This window comes from Columba livia, chromosome 3, assembly GCF_036013475.1.
Source record: "Columba livia isolate bColLiv1 breed racing homer chromosome 3, bColLiv1.pat.W.v2, whole genome shotgun sequence".
Classification (NCBI taxonomy): Eukaryota; Metazoa; Chordata; class Aves; order Columbiformes; family Columbidae; genus Columba; species Columba livia.
This window is the reverse complement of record NC_088604.1, coordinates 2,412,706-2,433,055: the sequence shown is the minus strand read 5'-3', so window position 1 is coordinate 2,433,055 and position 20,350 is coordinate 2,412,706. Positions and strand designations below refer to the sequence as shown.

The window sequence follows — 20,350 nt, the reverse complement described above, 5'->3', positions numbered from 1 at the left end:
ATCAGTTAGGATTGTATTTTGCATTTCACTTAACTATCCCTTTAGAATTGTTACAAGAGGATAAATGAAAGTATCTTGACAATCTTTATAATTATTACTTTTATTTAGTCTTCTCTCTATACTAAATTGTTTGAAGCTTTTTCATTCTGTGCACGAAAATTTTCCAGGTTTGTGATTTACCTGTTCTGAACTCATTCCTTGTTCTGCCGCGCTGAATAAAACCAGACACACTGTTCAACTCCGCAGAGAACCCACAACACTTCTACTCCCTCCTCAATGCTTCCACTTTAACGTAGTAGTAGGTGTTCATCATATCTCCTCCCATACAATTTATTGTGCTTTGGGGTTGCAATTTGTTTCCTAAATCCAGTCCAAGTAAACAGGGAATGTTCTTTCCCTCTTTTATGAGCAAAGAATGTGGGCTAAAGTGCTTCAGGCTCGTGGGGACGGATTTGGACATCAGTTCCTACTGAAGATAATATGAATGAGGTGTCCAGATTCTCGCACAAGCTTTTGAAGTTGCATCTGCAGCCTGTTAGCTGGTGCACAGGCTAAAAGAGCCTCTTGGAAAGGTGTTTGTTTCACTGTGATGGCTGGAGGAAGAGTTGCTGTGACTCCGGAGTGAATCAGGATCCGGAGCAGGACTGATGAACATTCCAACCAGTCATTTTTCGGGAGAAAAACTGGAGAAGTGGAGAAACAGTCAGTTAGGAAAGGGCTGGATCACCTGTGGATGCCTTTCCCCTGCAAAAGTGGCAATTCAGTTTTTCACCAGCGCTTATTGCGATGGGGAAAAGAGAAGAGGCAGCTCAAACTGAAGCAATGCTGGAAGCTTCTGCACTCTTAAAAACTGGAGTTTGCGCAGGTTGGTGAATACAGCAGCAGGAGGTGGTGCCTTTCACTTCCAGGGCACACAAGCAGTTTTATTCTAGGCTCAACTGTCTAAACAGGCTTAGATTAAAGCTCCACAACTCCTAGCTGAAATGCTGTGGAGCAAAAATCAGTAATTATTTTTGTTTAGAAATATTATTCTGGTATCCCAGAACCAACTTGTGGTGTTGTACCAAATTCCTTGAGCACGTGGGAACGTCCCATCCTAAACACAGCCACAGCTGAGGAATTAACCACCTCCCTGCCCTTTCCTCCAGGAACCATGGATCGTACGCTCTGCGTCAGCCCTTTTGTGGAGGTGCTTTATAAATGAGTGGCTTAATTGCTCCAGCAAGGCAAAATGAGAAGCTTTTGCTCCCTTTCCTAGCTGATTTCAGGCTCTACAATGCGTGGATCCAGAGTTGACAATACTTCGCTAAATGTCCACAACAGGAAAATTTGAGAGTTGATTGACACTGATTGGTATTTGCTAATGGAGGAATAATTTGGATTTACTGGCCTCTTATTAAGGTTTCTGTTAGCAACATTTAAGAGAAATGGCTACAAAAAGCCTCTCTATGTGGCTGAAAATCGCCAGGATGGGAGTAGTATTGATTCTGTAGTCTTAAATACTGGCGTTTGTCTTCCTCATCTTTGCTTCCCTCCTCCATATACCTTCCTCATCTTTCCCTCCTCCATATACCAGTTCCTGTGCACCACATTAAAGGAATAAATACCTGGAAACAGGTGACTGTATAGCATTATGTTTTGTCTTGCAGTATTAAATAGACTTAGGCCCCTGTTAGCGTTGGTCTTATGAAGAGAGTGAGGCCAAGTAATAAATGCATCAGTCGATAAGATAATGATAAGAACCATTTCTGTTCAAAGTTCTGGACCAAGAAGACCCAGAGGAAATAGCGGTGTATTTTGGCTCACAAAAACAAAGGGCACACAAAGGCTCTGGAGATTTATCCTGTTTATAGCAGCAGTTGCTGACCCTGTAAATCAAGTTTACTGCTTTAAAGGGAAGCATAGCCATCGGGGAGTTCAAAAGCCCACAGCTCCACTCGGTCTCGGTTCAGTACTTTGCCATCCTCTGTCTCTTAAGCTTTCAGTCAATAACGGTCCTTTCTGTAGAAAGAAACTCTGAATGTTGTTTCTGGTTCCAAGAAATCAGTTCCCTTTTGAAAATATTGTTTGGCTGAATGGTTTTGGGACAGGACTGACTGTAGTGCTTATACAGCCCTTCTCATCTGTAGATATGAAAGACCTGTACAAATCATTACAGGTTTAGTCCCCTTAATGATGAGTGTAGTTTTGTTGGACCTATTTTGCAAGTTCAATGCCCCAGTGTCATGCTGTGTTGCTGAAAATATGATAAAAATAATTAAAAGGAATGACACACACAAAACCCAAGGTCCTGGAAACCAAATCTGTGTCTCTCTACAAAGTGACAGGAAGGGATTTGAAGCTGCCGTAATGTTTTGAAGAGAATACGGCTTTTATGTGTATGAACAATGAACATTTGTATAGGTAGAGCAGTGAAACAGGCCGTTGAGGATTATGTTGCTCACCAAGCGCTGCTCTCACATCTCAGCAAAGGTTTGAATGCTACTGTAGACAAATATAGATCTAAGCCTAAGGATCCTATGAAGCAGGAAATCTGTGGTTCTCAGGAGTGTGTTACAGAACTGCAAGCTCTAGAAATGTCTTTCACTCTGCGGGTCCCTGGAACATCACATATCCCATTGAATATCTGAAGCAGAAATTGGGCCCTTCTTCCAGTTTACCCAGTTAAAACTGCTTTTGCAACTTCAGTTTTGAGGCTTTAGACTTCCCCCGAAAAAATAAGTGAAAAGCTTTGTGGGGCCATTTCCTACCCATTCGTTTAAGTGCCAGAATTATATGGGATCAAATTTGTTTTGTGCATTGTCTGCTAAACTGCAGTTTTTATTACCGAAGCTAAGTTTAGATTCTAAATATTGCACTCCAGATGTGTTAATCAGAAATCTTTACTAGTCCTAATTGCAAAAATGTTTTCAAGATTCAGCGTGAATTAACTGCCAGAGCAGTTAGTGGATTTTTTTTTCCCATTTTTCCTCTTGAAAATTAAATAGGAATGTGATACTCATAGTAAGCTGCAGAAAGTGCAATCCCATTGCTCCGTGATCCAAGGATCCACATGGAGAGAACAGACTGCATCCACCTACAGCTTCCATCTTACCTCAAACCCCAATCCTGTTCCATTGCAGCCATCCAGGTGTTGCACAGCTGTTTTCAACAGGACAGGTGGGAAGTCAAATGCCAAATTGCGGCAGAACATTTGCTGGTGGGAACATAAAGGCGACCGAACTCAAGGAAGAAAGGGAGAAACATAAATATTGGTACCTATGTACAGCCAACTTTCTGTTCTTGAATGGGTATTGAGGATAAGTTTGCACATTACCTGTTTGAGCACCAACACGTATCTTTAAGTGGTGACAGCTACGAGTTGAGTAGGGTCAGTGATGCTAAATTGAATTAAGAACCTAACTGTGAAATAACCTTAAGTTTTGAAGTGCTGTGTGGTGCATAAGTTGCTAAGAGGCTTAAAGAAGCATCAGAATCCCCAGCTTTCTTGTCATGTAGGCACACTGTCCTTGAGTTAGATCTACCATGGTAGAATATACCAAATAGAAGAGAATCTGGAAAGATAAATTACAGCTTTTGGAGACCAGAGGAGTTGCTTATCATCATGTTCTTTCTTAGTGCCTCTTATGAAAATCAAATATGTTACGATGAAGAGTAAAGCCAGAGTTTGGGGGTTTTCTGCTAGAAGGGCAGGTGGTAGTGAGGTGGCCTGTGAACTGGCCGAAGGGAAGAAGCCAGAGAGTTGTGGTCAATGGGGCAGAGTCCGGTTGGAGGCCTGGATCTAGTGCAGTGTTCAAGGGTCAGTGCTGGGGTCGGTATTATTCAATATATTCATCAATGATTGGGACAAGGGAATAGAGTGACTGTCAGCAAGTTTGCTGGTGAGACCAAGCTGGGAGGAGTGGTGACACTGGAAGCTGTGCTGCCATCAGAGACCTGGACAGGCTGGAGAGCTGGGCAGGGAAAAATGTAATGAAATAGAACAAGGGCAAGTGTAGAGTCTTGAATCTGGGCAGGAACAACCCCAGGTTCCAGTGTAAGTTGGGGAATGACCTGTTGGAGAGCAGTGTAGGGGAAAGGGACCTGGGGGTCCTGGGGACAGCAGGGTGACCATGAGCCAGCACTGGGCCCTTGTGGCCAGAAAGGCCAATGGTACCTGGGGTGGGTTAGAAGGGGGTGGTCAGTAGGTCAGAGAGGTTCTCCTGCCCCTCTGCTCTGCCCTGGGGAGACCACACCTGGAATATTGTGTCCAGTTGTGGCCCCTCAGTTCCAGCAGGACAGGGAACTGCTGCAGAGAGTCCAGCGCAGCCACCAAGATGCAACATACAGAGAGACCTTTGATGGACAGTCCCGCCTCCTCTGAAAACTGGCTGCCCATGGAAGTACCATTCCTCTCTTTCATACTTTTTACATCCATGTATCTTTTCACTTGTTCAGTGTGTGATTCTGTTGTGTTCAATTGCATACTTTTAAAGAAAACCATATTTACAGCCGTTTTCAGGATGGAAGCTTATACCTGCCAAGCAAAGACTTGCAAAATATTGCATGAAAGTTTTTAGCAGACTATTAAATTGCTTTTTAAGTGGAACCTCGTTTTGCAAATTAGAAAACAGTGGCGGGAAAAATAAAGCAAAATACTTTCTAAAAATGCGCCTTGAGGAATAAAACTCCCCATCTTAGTAAAGAAATCTGGTTTACCACATAGTTGATTCCACTGTTTGCCAGCTCTAGTGGCAACTGCTTCTTATTCTTATATTCTTATATTATTCTTATCTTGTTTTCTTACTCTTTAAATTACCGTACTGCCGGTACCAAAGAAATGGGAGCAAGGACTCGGAGCCACCTGGCCCTGTATTCTCTCTGCCTTTTCATAACATTTAGGACAGTCATGACTAAATCTGTTGGAGAATCTCAGGGACTCTGTGATGAATTAGAAATAAACTGTAGAATATTTATAATCTCATGTAAATAAACACACTGAGCACAGAGGCACAAAAAGTTTGTAATATCTGGATTTTTTGCTTTTGTTATTTCAGCTCATACAGACAAACAAGTTGAAACATTATCCCAGCATCCACGGAGACTTCAGCAATGACTTCAAGCAGCCGTGTGTTGTGTTCACTGGACATCCCTCTCTTAGATTTGGGGACGTGGTTCATTTCATGGAGTTATGGGGAAAATCTAGCTTGAACACTGTTATATTCACAGGTAAGTAAAATGCAGATATCATTACTAAATTAACAATAGGTTTTGCACTCCGGTTAAGTGTGGCCACATCCTGGGGGCTTTACTCATTTGTTCTGGGGCACAAGTTTCTGCCTTCAGTAGGAGCTCATCTAAATTAAGACACCAGGACGGACTGTAGGGCCAAATGTAATTATTGTGCCATTTAATTCATTTTAGCCCTGCAGAGCCAACCTTTGCCATGCAGAGCCCGTTCCTGCCGTTTCAAAGCAAAATCTTTGTTACGCACAGCAGTAAAACGCCTACAGGAAATTAATTTTTGGATTAAAAGCAGCTGGCTGCAAGTGGAACCCAGGCAAGACCTAATTGCTGGTGGTTCAGAAAGGAGGAGCACTTCTCCATGTTCCATTGAAATCACAAACCTTTCTTTCCTCATCTCTTCTGCCCTTTCATCAGAACCTCAGGCAACCGGCTGGTCTGTTTTTGACGATGCTTTTGTCATCTCTGCTGTTTTAGGGGCGTGCGCCCCGTGCAGACCTGGCAATACTGATCTGTGCCTTTTGGCTGAGGGTTTTTGATTTTCAGACCCTTTTTTTGGCCGTCAGACACGTTTGGATGTGAAGCTGAAGGTTCAGCTCCAGCTCATCCCCCGGGGAGCTGTGCCAGTGGCACAACAGGTCTTTAGAAGTTTCTCCGCTTCTCCCGTCTGCTTCTAGTGCTGAGCCTACCTTTAATGGATTTAATGAATCAAGCCTTGTCTACCTCAGAATAAGTCTGCGATCCACAGGGCAGCTGCATCCTGAGACCGTGCCGATCGATAACAGTGAGACAAAGGATTTAAGAGAGAACGTGAAGCTTTTGGGAAATCTAGCAAAGGGAATATCTTCCGGACTTTGATCTTCTTCAAGGCCTTCCCTCAAACTGCCTCCTCCTCTTTATACTCGACGTGTCATCCAAACAGAACCCTACAGCGGGCACTCCTCACAGCTGAGAAGGGAAATAATCCTTTAGGCCATTGCTACTGATTTTATCTCTAAAGAGCTGTGGTATAACTGGGAGATGTGTTATATATAAGTCAGCCAGATTCAGAAGGTGTGGATTTGGGACTAGGACAAAGTAATCAGAAATGGGGAGGAGAATACCGGGTGACTAATCAAACCTGCTCCGGCAGCAAGAGCCTGATGGAGTCCCACTGTTAAGCTTGTTTTCCTCCTCTTTTTAGTGAATAGCTCTGCTGGAAAGCACAAAACCTCCTAAAGCAAAGAGGACTGAGAAACGGTTATTTCCTTCCTTCTTTGTTTTCTTAACTATAGACTTGAGGCTACTGATGAACAAGTCCCTTTGACTCTTTCACAATATTGGTACCAAAAAGTGTCACGGTATCATGATACTGTTAAACCAATTTGGAAAGGTTTAAAGAAGGGTGTAATTAGCCCTACTGCAAGGGGAGGGAAGATTAATGGAGGTTCGTGCTGAGCAGATGAGATGCTTAAATCTAGATTGTGATGATGCTGGGAAGTGGTACCTGGTCCCACAGCACAGATGTCATAACTGCTACCGTACCTGTCACTCCTGACCTTTAAGGTAGTTTCAGGAGATGTGCCCTAATTACAGTAATTGGTAAAATGGCAATATAGGTATCCATTGTCTTGGAAACAGTGAATTCTCCTCCAGCTGAGACTTCAATTAAAACCAGAGCATGTATGCTCTGTGCTGGGGTGTGTGTTTCATTAATCCCTAGGAAATCAGTGCCGTTAATCATGTCCTGAATGCGCCACCCACCATCAGTGAGGGTGTCAGGAACTGGCCTTTAATGGCAAGAGCTTCTCTTCTGTGTCTTCTTGTAGGGAGAGGTAATTGACCTTTCTGTATTAAAATGTAATCGTTGCGTGAAATGAGCACATAGAGCGGACTCGATTAGAACGTGGCCCTGACAAGTTGTTAAGGCATCTGAATGATGGTCATAGCAACCTCTGGATACATTAGGTCATGATCTTTGATATTCATTCCCAGTTTATTCTTCAAATGAAACTCCCAGTTGAGATCTTCTTTGGTTGTGGTGACCTTGGAGAGCTCAGTGATTCCAGGTTTAGTTTTATTCCTAAATTCATTATCTGTGGCTTTTGGACTCTGTAGGCAGATTGCTCAGCAGGATGTTCCTACTTCTTCTCACCGTCTCAGCTGGAACAAAGACATCTATGTCTACAGAAATCAGTAGCAGTTTAAATTCTTCTGGTCTTAATAACTCCAGTGGATATCTGAAGCACCTCCACTGATCCCCAGGATTTTTATTATCTAATTAGAATCATAGAATCATTTTGATTGGAAGAGACCCTCAAGATCATCGAGTCCAACCATTAACCCACCCCTGGTGCTGCCCCATGTCCCTGAGAACCTCATCCCTATCTGTTCAACCCTCCAGGGCTGGTGACTCCAGCACTGCCCTGGGCAGCCTGTTCCAATGCCCCACAGCCCTTTGGGGAAGAAATCTTTCCTAATATCCAATCTAAACCTCCCCTGGCGCAACTTGAGGTCGTTTCCTCTCATCCTATCACTTGTCACTTGGGAAAAGAGACTTGATCCCCCCTGGCTCCAAGCTCCTTTCAGGCAATTGCAGAGAGCGAGAAGGTCTCCCCTCTCAGCCTCCTGTTCTCCAGCTATTATCTATCTTCTCCTGTTTTAAGTTTAAAATCTCCTGTAGTTATGAAAGAAACTTGGTCCGTTGAAACAGTATGTGATAGCAGATGATGTTCTAGCTTCTCCCGTTATAGAGTCCTAGTTTCTTGCAATTAGGGCCTTAAACTACAGGCCACGCAGTATTGTTAATGACACTGCTTGTTCAGCCCGCAAGAGCCAGATAGACTCCACCTTCCCAATTTGTAGTATAAAAAACAACTAGGAGACAATATGGACTAAAACAGCATCTGCAGCCCATAACCAGGATACCTGCTGTGAGTGAGCTGCGGTGCTGCTCTCCTTGCTCGTGGCATCTGCAAATGTTACCGCTGAAGCAGTATCAAATAGATTATTGATTCAAAATATTGAATACCACTAAGCCACAAAGAAATGGTAGAAGAAAACACGGCAGAAAAAAGTCGGTTTCTTGCTCTCCCTCCAATAACTACAATGCTTTAAAAAGCAGCTCCCTAGGAGATCTTCAAAGCAGTGTATGCACGCCACATTAGTGCTGTGCAGTGGAAGATTTTATAACTCATCGTCACACAGTAGTAAATCAGATGTCTTGGGGGAAAAGCTCAAGACCTCTAATTCTATCAGAAAAAATCTATGTGTCCTTGACAGACACCATCTTCCATCAGGCAGGTGGCTTCTGGGTTTTTGGTAGTTTCAGGACAGTTATTCCTTTGTTTCGCATGAGTTGGCTATGAGACCAGCTCAAGTTATGTTTTTCACATGTTTGAAACCGTCAAAGGCCTCTGTTAGGATTGCTTCATTAGTATTTCACACATTTCCAAGGCTAATTATGTTCTTTTTGGTTGTTCAGAGACACCAGAGACTGGTTGCTATTCTAGGTTCTTAGGGAAGAAAATCCATATCTGTAGATTACCTGAACCTACTGACTCAAGAATAATCTGAATAGGTGCCACATCATGGCACAGATACAAGCAGTCAAATCTCTATGTCATCCACAACACCTGATGGGATGGAAAATCTCCCTTCTGGTAATGTTTAAACTTAGTATTTGCAATCTCATCATCCATCTCTAGCAGAGGCCCTGTGCCTGACTTAAGTTTTCCGTTTTTCCCCAATGAGTTTTAAAATGTCTTCTGATGTAACTCTAATTGATCGCTGATCATTCTTCAACCAGCTGCCTTCTCAGTATTCTTGTTTTTAAACTTCTATCCATTGCTATTAAACTTAGTGCCATTAACTCCCATTATTGACATCGATATTTTTAGTCTTTGTTTCGCTGCCACTACCACATCTGCTTTTAACAAGCGTGGCTTTTTGCCCAGTATAATTTTGATTTTATGGGGCATCTAGAAAGATATTCTTGGACAACCATCGTTTTTTGTTAATATTTCTCACTTTAACGTTCCCGGGAGGTTATTCTGACAATCGCTTTAAACTTGGCAAAATGATCCCTTTGACAATTCCAAATGTATGGATCATGGGCTGATGCCACATTCTGTTCTCAGAGAGTAAATATAACCACATCGTGAATGCCGATTCTTAGCCAGCAATTAACTGGGCTTTATCAGTAGAATGAGGCTTAATATTAAACGTCGGATGCCGTGCTGGGTTCTGTGGTAAATTTTAAGAGTATTTCTTTCTGTCTGCACAAGAAATCCAGCCAGTGGCCTCCTCAGGGTGCTGGAGAACATAGAGAATGGCTGTGGAAATCTCAGCTGAATTCTCTGTATTTAGGTTTCCTTTAAGTTCATCTTTTTTCACAGCCTGAGCAGATACCAGGGAAATACCTCATACCATTTTCCAGCCAGGATGGGTGCTTCACAACATCCCTTCGCTCTGCAGGTTGTGCTTTGAGGCCTTTGTGCATCTCTTTCTCTTTTTCTCACTTCGTACTTACCAAACTAATACCAATTTTTCCTTTTCTAGCATTCCCCTATGCCACAATTATCAGGTACATAGTGATACCATAAGCTTTTCCACATCAACTGGTGGCCCCCAGAATCAAGTGGCCACATGTATCCTACACTGTGTCACCTATGAGACCTGTATTCTTCAGTCACCAAAAAAATGTGTGTTTTTCTGTCGTATTCTCAATGTTGTGATACTCTCTATGTGAGCAAAAGCCTGTTCAGTGCATGACTTTTCTCTGGCAAACCTCTAATCTGATTTTTAAAAGTCAATAATGGGAGTACATAGATGTAGATGTAGATATAGATGTAGATGTAGATATAGATGTAGATGTAGATATAGATATAGATGTAGATGTAGATGTAGATGTAGATGTAGATGTAGATATAGATGTAGATGTAGATATAGATGTAGATGTAGATATAGATGTAGATATAGATGTAGATATAGATATAGATGTAGATATAGATATAGATATAGATATAGATATAGATGTAGATGTAGATGTAGATATAGATATAGATGTAGATGTAGATGTAGATATAGATATAGATGTAGATATAGATGTAGATATAGATGTAGATGTAGATATAGATGTAGATGTAGATATAGATGTAGATGTAGATATAGATGTAGATGTAGATATAGATGTAGATATAGATGTAGATATAGATGTAGATGTAGATATAGATGTAGATGTAGATATAGATGTAGATATAGATGTAGATATAGATGTAGATGTAGATATAGATATAGATATAGATATAGATATAGATATAGATATAGATATAGATATAGATATAGATATAGATAGATACACACTGTAAGGAAGAAGAGGATTTGGGAGGTAATGTGTCTGCAGCAAAGGTCATTGGTACGGGTTTTTAAAGATACAACTTTTCTGCTGTGTTTTTGTCGCAGTGGAAAACAAGCTTACATTTGAGTTACATTATGATAGCGAAAATTCACACATCTCACCTTCTTTTATGGGATCTGATTAAAAAGAAGAGATATGTTTTTGTCTTGATTAAGTTTGTTATAAAAATCATGCAGTAATGTCTTCAAATGAAACAGTAATGCTCAGTTGCTTGATTAAGGTAAGACTAATTGTGGGCATAATTTTCATCAAATTAACAGAAAGTAACAGGTGGGAGAAGGAAAAAGGGAAGAGAAATTTGTAACAGAATTAACTTTGCCAAACATTTCTCTTTGCAGAACCAGATTTCTCTTATCTGGATGCCCTGGCTCCCTACCAACCTTTGGCAATGAAATGCGTTTACTGTCCCATCGACACAAGGCTGAATTTCATTCAGGTGTCTAAATTACTCAAAGAAGTCCAGGTAATGGATTTTTATTGCCTTTTCTTACGTTTCTTCACGCACCAAAAATAAATAGGTCAATTGTGAGCAACAGTTAACAGGAAACAACCACCAAACCAAGACTACAGCTTTGAGGTCTCTTGCTCCAAAATCAATCTGGAGCGACCACCAATCCCTGCACAGGGTGGCTAGAAGACCCCTAAAAGCTTCGAGCAAACGTTGTGTCCATTCTTTTCCTCTTTTTGAGGTGTGTATAGTCATAATCACTTTTTTCTCTTATTCTTTTTCTTGTTTGAATGAGTAAGCGTGGCTGTATCCAACACAGTCTTAATGGAAAGGGAACCAAATGCTGAGTATCCTCAGCACCCTCAGCTTTAATCATCTCCTCTGCTCATTAACCTGCAGTTGATAATTGATTGGGTCCCGGCTCTGCTGTTCTGGAGTTCCACTCTCGTCTCTCTTCCAAATCCACTCCTTTCCTTACTCCTGAAAAATCCAGACTTCTGTCTAGGAAGAAGACCAGAGCATTCATATTGTCTCTGCTTTCCCCCCCTGACTCTTTTTGGTTTTAGTGGCCTCTCCTTATCCATCCAATTTGTTTCTATTGAAATTTGCTTTCTGATTCATGACATAATTAATATAATACCCAGTATTTTTCCTGGCTGAGCTTTTCCCTTTGCTCTATCTTCAGCTTGTCGCGTGTAAAAATATTAATACATCTTCTTCCGAACCTCTCAGCAATGATGGGATCATTTTATGTCATTGTTCTGTGGCCTGGCTTGTCACTGCACACCTGATCGCAATTGCCATTGCCTGTTTTATCTGACAAGTATCTTCTTCCATCTTTTCCTTTGACTTCCTTAAACTCTGCAGTGATCCTTGTGACAACCAGGCTGTTTATGCTTTGTGAATATGTTGCCGACAGGTCGTGAAAACTCCGAGTTGCTTATTTTGCTGATGTTTTTGCAGCCTCACCTGTTGATGCATCTGTGCCATTTTGTGATGGTCTCCACCACTGCTGTCATTTGCTCCAATAGCAAGGATTTGGGAGAAAAAGCTATTGAATATTCTTCTTCTTTCCTCTCCTTATGGCAGCTAACATGACTGCTGATATCAAAATGGTGATTAAAGCCACAAGTTTAGGCATTGTTGTCCACAAAGCCGAGCATCCCCACTCCTTGGACAATTTGTTCCAATACCGACTTGACCCTCTGGATTTTGCATCTCCAGGATGTTGTTTTCATGCAAATAAATGAATTTGCCAACAACAACCTGCAAACCTCCTTATGGCAACGACTACTGTTGTAGGGCAGCGCACAGAAATAGGCAGATGGTTCTGTAAGTCAGCACGGTTTTCTTTTGCAGCCTCTCCACGTGGTTTGCCCGGAGCAGTACACGCAACCACCGCCCACCCAGGCTCACCGCACGGACCTGATGATAGACTGCCAGCCCCCACCCATGTCCTACCGCCGAGCAGAGGTCCTGACGCTTCCCTACAAGCGGCGCTACGAGAAAATCGAAATCATGCCAGAGGTGAGTAAAATAAAGTGGGGAAAATGAGGCGGCTTCTGGCTCGTGCGGCCAAATTCGAGCTACTGCTCTCAGTAGCCCCTTTGACTAGAGATATCTTGTGGCTGTGACTTGATGTTGACTGTGATCATGTAAAGTGCTTTCTATCAAATGAAGGGTTAAGAAAGAAGTATTTCTGAAAGAGGTAAACTAATGGGAATGTGGGCAAACAAAAAGTATGGTCAGGTTAATTGTCCTTTGCAGGGATGTATTGGATCATAGAATCATAGTATGTCCTTAGCTGGATCTCAAAATACAGAATAAAGGGCAAACTCTGCTGGGCATCTGTGAGACAAGCCAGTCACCTCCAGTTTCAATAGGAGTAAGTTTGAATTAGTGGCCCAGGACCATGAAAAGGATCCAGAGGATCTGGGATTTAGTAGCCAGGAGTCGTCTTTCTCCTTTCCCAAGTGTATCTGCTATGAGAAATACCCTTTCCCCTGAGCAGCAGTATTCAGTCATATGTTAAAGGCATAGCAGTGAAATGGCTCATTTGTATTACAACAGTTTCAATAAATGGTTAATTCCTAATTAATACAGGCTGCTGAAGTCCAACAGGTTAATGGGTTGCTTCCAGCCATCTATTATGTGGGCTACTTATGCCTGCAACACCTATTAATAATTTATTAACCCCATAAATCAAATATAAATGTACCCGTAATACAAACCGTGCCCCATATTCTAACAGGCATGATGTTAAAATATTTTTTGGACAATCCAATCAGCACAAATGTGTCCTTGGATCAAAGGTGACAGTGGCTTTTTACGAGGAGGTGTTACTACACTTTGGAAACTGTTGAATATGTGAGTGTACGTTTAATCAGAAGGTAAAGGGAGTAATTGCCCTTAGTTAAGCCCAACGTGAAGTACAGAACTGGTACCCATGTAACAAAATCCCTCAGCCAGTCCACAATAGCCATTCCTACTGGTTTGTGTGTCTGCTTTGTGCATCGGTTCTGTTTGGAGCCTGCCCAGCCCACTGCTTAGAGACAAGGAGGGGTTTTTAATTAGAAAATATAATTGGATGCAACTCCATCATGGCACGTGTATTTAATTGTTTCGGAAATGTGCATATTTATTGGATCCTTTTAAACCTAAGACTAGTAAAATGTGGCTTCTGTTCACCAGCATGACCAAAACAAACCTCATGTTCAGAATGCGGAGAACCAGCACACGGCTTCCCTGTTATTTAGATGGCACTGAAGCTTTGGGTTTTGCCCTAAACCGTGAGGGTGTCAGTGAGCTTGTCCCTTGTGTCAGCCTGGGAAGAAGGTGGATACCAGCTTTCCCTGCAAACAGAATGCAGATTAGCACCCGTGCTACAGATGAATATTCACCAGCCCTCATACATTTGGAAGTTCCTGCCAAGAAGTTCCTGCTCAAGAAACCACGTGGATTCAACCTCATTGTCTGTTGCCAATGTGAAAATACTCTTCATTTCTCAAACCCACATCTCCAGGGTGTTTTAGGTGCTGTCACTGAAGCCAATGGATTCTTCCTGTGCTTCTAAAAACAGCGCACAGAAATAAGAGCGCTTCCCAAAACTGCTGAGGGGTTGGAGGGAGGATGCGCCGTAGACAATGTGTTCTTCACCAACCTGGGAATGAGTATCAAAGAAACACATGGCAAAGGAGATCTGGTTTCTATTGCATTCACTTTAACCTGGAGAGTTTGAGCAGAAAGCTGCACAGACAAGAATACCGACAGAAATAGCCCTTTTTCTTTCCTCTAGTAGGAGCATCTTATGCTTTTCCATGCCCAGGTATTCTCCCTGCTTCCAAAGCTGCGCTTTCCAACTTGTTGCAAAAACGTGTGTTCATTACATCACCACGTGAGTCTGGTTTTTACTTCCAACTTGACCTGCAGGGTGGTGATAAGGATGGTACCTTGTCTCCCACCCTCTCTGACTTTGGTCTTTGAGCCTTTGCAGCGTAGCTGATAAATGTAATCCCTCCTCTGTGTAACCACTCACAACAGTGAATCCCAAAGGATCATTGTCCCGTTTTGCAGGGGGGTCACTAGGATGTTGGTTTGGAGAGGCAGATGCCGACGACCTGGTGGTTTCACGCAGGGTTTCCACAGTGGTGGCAAAAAAACATGGGATCTTCCCCTTCTGCTGGGTGAGTTGTGCAAGACAGGATTGTAATTACAACAGATGAGGCTCCCTGGTGGAGAGTATTGGCTGCTTCATGTCCCTTTTTCAGTAGTTTCATCCAGAAAGACTCTTTAATGGTGCCTGAATATGTAGGAATCTCCGCAGTGCAAGGAAAGATCATTTGTTGCTTGTGGGTACCACCATCTCTGGGGTTTGGTTAAACCTCAAGAGGCAATTGGAAAGGGTATTTTATAGCTCCTAGCAAACCTTGCAATGGCTTCTTATTTGTCAAAACCTTGTTAGGCAAAAATGGAATGATGAAATCCACCCTGGCAAAAATATAGCAATTGCTAAATCTGCTCCAGGGAGAGGACTTGAGTCTAAAGTAGCTAAAAGTTCCATAAAAGAGCGTCTGCTTCAATGAAGTCCTGATTAGGGCTTCATTCAGCCACAGCCCTTTCTGAGCAATGAACCTTCTGTCTGGATTCTTAAAGCTTTTGAAAACCAGACAGTTGGCTGAGCCTGGTTTCAGTCAATACAGAGTGCCGGTGCGATAATGTGACATTTCCTTTCCATGTGATAACGTGAAATTTCCTTTCCAAAACTGTCTCGGTGGTTCATTCTGGCCTGTCAGACTAATGCAAATTTAGTGATACTGCTGGAGCTTGTCTACATTTCAATCACTTCACCGAAGAGCAAAGTCAGGTCAAGCCGGACTGTTGTATGTTAATGAGATTTACACTCAGAGCAGCCTTTGTTTAGAGAGAGATTTCAACAGTCCCAAAGCACCAGGCTGGAATGACTCTCCGAGGTATTGTGGAAACCTTTACACTTTAACTCATTTGTTCTTCTCAGCATCTGCCTTTCACTTTAAAAAGTAATAAAGAGAAAGACTGCTTCCTGGAAATTGGTTAGGCATTGTCTGTTCACAGGAGAGCGACGGGAGAATGGAAAACACCTTCTGGAGCAAACAGATAAATTAAACACTAGTGTCTGAGCAAATAATGTGCTTCTAGTTTAATTACAGCTGAACAATGATGCGGATCACTTATTTCAGCAGCAGCCTGACTTGAGCGATACTCTGTCTGCAAGTTCTTCAGGACATGGGCCAGTATAGGAGAATGTGAGCGTGCAAAGCACAGCCTGACATGAGGTGAAATGATAAGGAACTCTTGCAGGGGATAATTAAGAAAAAAGCCACGTGGCAGCCCATTGTAATTCTGTACCTTTCAATCCACCCTCCCCTTCTCCTGCCTTGACTTCTCCTTCCACGCAGGATCTTGCCAACTCCTTTGTGAGAGAAAGGGAGGCTGTCGAGGGTTTTCATTGCGGGGTGACAATAAACCATGGCAGATGTATTGTTAACCCCCTCTCCCCACTTCCCACTCAGGACAGGCGATTGGGAGGGAAAGGAGGACAGAGAGAGAAGAGAGTTGGGAAAATTAAAAATGTTTTACTAATGCTACTGATAAAATAGAGAAAATAATACAAAAGATACAAAACCAATCTTGAAAGTCCCAGCAACTGCTCTGGCACCCAAAGTCCTGGACTGGACTCTGCAGCCAATGGAACTGGATTCAGTCTGTCACTGGCCTCAGTTCGCAGGGACAACTCACAAGGTCCTCTCCTAATGTCACCATGAGGAAAAGGGACGAGATCCTCGTGATCTCCCAGTTTTATATGAATTATCCCGTGAATGGGATGTTACACTCTGTTGGTCAGTTTTTGGTCACCTGTTTCTCGTTGCCCCTCTGGCGAGATGTGCATCCATCCTTATCAATGACCTCGCATTCCATTGCTGTGTTCACCAAAACATGGATCTGGTTCTCCAGGAAAATTCAGCTAATCTGAAAGCTTTAGCTGACAGGCACATTCACTAAAAGAGAAACTTGGTTTTAACAAAACCAGGACAGAGGCAAAACATGGCTTTCACCTTCCCTCTCCAACCTCCTCCCATGTTTCAGTTTGATTTCTGCCTTTCTTCTAACCCTTGATTCATTTTGCTGACCCCATATTATCCAATCTCCCGATCTCTCCATTCCTTTTTCCCCCACCTGTTCCCCCTTGTATGAAGATGCCGTAGCCTCATTTACTATAAAGTAAATGAAATAAAACCATTCTGCTTTGCTTCTGCTACGATCAGCTCTGAGCTCACTGAATCCACTGGCTGTAAAGTGGCTTGGGGTCCCTCCCTCATTCTAGCACAGGCCTCCAAATTTGACTTCACCCTTTGTACATTCCACTGAAACTACTCTTCTCCCAGCTTTTACCAACCTTTTCTGAGACAAAGCCAGAACCGCTGTCATCTGCCATCCTCCTGATTTACATCATTAGCATTCAAAGCAATCAAACCATTTTTCCCTTCTTAAAAATGTCTCCCACCTCACTCCCTTTTCTCTCCTGGCCATTCTTCTGCAGAGAATTCTCGTCCCTCCTCCTCTCCTTTTTGGGCTTTGAATGTGTTATCTCTCAGTCCCTTCACCTTTTATCTTTTCTCTGGTTGGTCTCATCCGCAGGTTGTCCTGTTTAGACTGAGGATACTTGGATCTGCTTTTCTGCCCCCAGCCCGCCTGTGCGGCCCACGTTAATATCTGGGTTTGTTCCTCCATCATTTTCGATGGCTGGCTGTAAGATAACACTCTTTTCTAGCCAGACACTCACCTCTCTTTTTCCCAATCAGCTGCAACAACTTCACATTCTGACTTGACATTCTGCCCCACAAACTCGTTACTACATTTTGAATATTTTGATTTTCATCTCTTTCAAATGACTCATCTTTTGCATTCTATAAGCTTCTTGCCTTTACTTTGAAGAGATTTCACATCCTTGCTTCCCCTACATGTTTTTCATTCAAGCTTGAGGCTGATTTCTGCTTCTGCTGCCTTTGGCTTCCACTGTCGTCTTCTAAGTTCCTCAAATAACTGTTTCCCTCCTGCTCCCGGTCTGTGCAGCAGATTGGGGAAGAGTTGCATTAACCAGCCATAAATCCACTTCATTACACTTCTTAAATACCTTCTTAAAACTGTCTCTTGGCACAGGATTGCAAAAAGCCAGCGGTTAGCTTTTGTGCTAAGACTACTGTTAGTAATCCCAGCCGAGATTATTTCCTGTTGGTTGGTCAGTATGTCTCTTTCTGGTTCAATTTCCAGGCTTTGGGGACCCCAGGTTCCAGTATAAGTTGGGGAATGATCTGTTGGAGAGCAGTGTAGGGGAAAGGGACCTGGGGGTCCTGGTGGACAACAGGGTGACCATGAGCCAGCACTGGGCCCTTGTGGCCAGGAAGCCAATGGTACCTGGGGTGGGTTAGAAGGGGGTGGTCAGTAGGTCAGAGAGGTTCTCCTGCCCCTCTGCTCTGCCCTGGGGAGACCACACCTGGAATCCAGCAGGACAGGGAACTGCTGGAGAGAGTCCAGCGCAGCCACCAAGATGCTGAAGGGAGTGGAGCATCTCCCGTGTGAGGAAAGGCTGAGGGAGCTGGGGCTCTGGAGCTGGACAAGAGGAGACTGAGGGGTGACCTTATTAATGCTTATAAATATATAAAGGGTGAGTGCCATGAGGATGGAGCCAGGTTCTTCTGGGTGACAACCAATGACAGGACAAGGGGCAATGGGTGCAAACTGGAATACAGGCGGTTCCACTGAAATATGAGAAGGAACTTGTTCCCGGTGAGGGTGGCAGAGCCTGGCCCAGGCTGCCCAGGGAGGTTGTGGAGTCTCCTTCTGTGCAGACATTCCAACCCGCCTGGACACCTTCCTGTGTAACCTCATCTGGGTGTTCCTGCTCCATGGGGGGATTGCACTGGATGAGCTTTCCAGGGCCCTTCCAACCCCTCACATTCTGGGATTCTGTGATTCTGTGAAGGTTCATCATGTTGATCTGGAGCCCTGGTCCATTAGTTGAACGTGGAGAAGAAGGGGTTTGTTTCGTTGCTTCAAACTGCAGGACTAAACCTTCAGCCTGTTTTTTTTCTCCACCAGATGTTAGCTCTGTGGAAGAGTAAAGCTAAGATGGAGGCATTCTTAAGCAATAAAAAGAACTTTAGATACTTAAGTCATGATTCTTCATCCACTGCAGTTAATGAGACTTTAAAATCCACTCCAGAGAGAATTGTAGCAGCCCCACAGCGACTGGAAGATCTGTTAAATTAGGGTTACTTTAGCAACTTCATCCTCCCATTTAAAACACTTGGATTCTGTAAAATCTGAGGCTGAAACCCCAACAAGACATGACTCAAATCACCCACTAACAATTACATAGATGCTCTTAGTTGTAGAATGTTTGTTCTTCTCTGTTGGAAATGACTTGGTTCCTTTAAGTCTCATTGGAAAGGTTCCCCGATTTCCATTTTACCGCACAGTGACCTGCAACACGCTTGTGCCTCCTTTCATAGCTGGTCATGAATGCTTGCTCCACAGGCATATTTACATCTTTAGACCTTTTCCCCTTTGGCATATGTGTTTGACCACATATATTTTGTTCCTTCTGCAGGATCTGGTACTTCCAGACTTCCTGCACTCGACTCTGCCTCTTTTGCAGATGGTATCAAGCCAAGGCTGAGTCTGTTGGAGACTTCTGCCTGTGCTGTAATCTCATGTGCGTTTCTGTGTCTGCTCTTTTCCTATTAAAGGTGCACTGGGAAGATGCTTTTCTGCTTCTGGAAACTGGATTTGATGTGTGTGGGGAGCGAGGTGAGCGGAGGGATGGAGGATGAGGCAGGGGCACACGATCTTAAAATCTTTGGGTTTCTCTAATAACGGGGAGAAGATATTTTCCTGTCACATACAAATTGCATCCTCTTTAGGGAATAGGATCTGGGTGGGAATCTCTTTATACCTGCCATGCTCCAAGGCTCTAAGCAATCATTTCCACCTAGAAATGGCAATGGGTTACATGACCAGAACCCAATTGCGGTGAGTAATAGTGTTTATAATGTGCCTCAAAAAGTGGAAGGCACCAGCTTCACATTGTGAAGCCTTTTGCTGCTACTGTTCCCACTAGAATGCTATTCAAACCCCCACTGTCTCTGATGACGAGAAAAATCCCAATTTCCAGCCCCAAAAATCCCAATTTCCAGTTTTGTGGCTGGTCTGCACATGCTTATTCTTAACATCATGTTTTAGCATAAATAGATTTTCCCTTTTGTTGGTGTTTTCCCTGCGGTGTTGATGTAGAATAATCAAATTCTCCTTTTAGCTTTCTTTTTGCCAGGCTAAACAAGCCAAGTTATTTACCTTCCTCTTCCAAGACAGCTTCTCCTGCCCTAATCAATGTATCTGTGGGAAAATAACGGAATATTGGCGAGGAGAATGATAAAGATGCTCAAGTGACCTGCAGCTAAGGTGTAGAAAAACGCATATATATCATACTAATTGTTATTTAGCCTTGTGTGTTGGACAAGTCAATAATGTAGGTCTGTGATGGACTTAGAGGCATCCTATGGAACCTGCTTGAGATTCCGGCCCTGCAATGGGAAAGATCAGAGCACAGTGATAAGATATGTTTATGGGAATCTTTGAAATCTCTGAAACACAGGTGAAAACAGCAGGTTGGGTGACTCTCTAGCAAATAAATACATTTGCTCTTCGCATTTCATGCGTGGTTTTGTGGTTGTTCCTGCATCCTG

The 20,350-nt window shown here is 43.1% G+C and overlaps 1 protein-coding gene across 1 annotated transcript in view; it reads left to right on the top strand.

Moving 5' to 3' along the window:
* The window catches only part of INTS9 (integrator complex subunit 9), a 74,120-nt gene that overhangs the window by 43,740 nt on the left and 10,030 nt on the right, over positions 1–20,350 (top strand). The window contains exons 12-14 of the mRNA XM_065055572.1: positions 5,037–5,208; positions 10,960–11,084; positions 12,429–12,596. Of these exons, the coding sequence (XP_064911644.1) occupies positions 5,037–5,208; positions 10,960–11,084; positions 12,429–12,596 (465 nt within the window). The remainder of the gene's footprint in view (positions 1–5,036; positions 5,209–10,959; positions 11,085–12,428; positions 12,597–20,350) is intronic.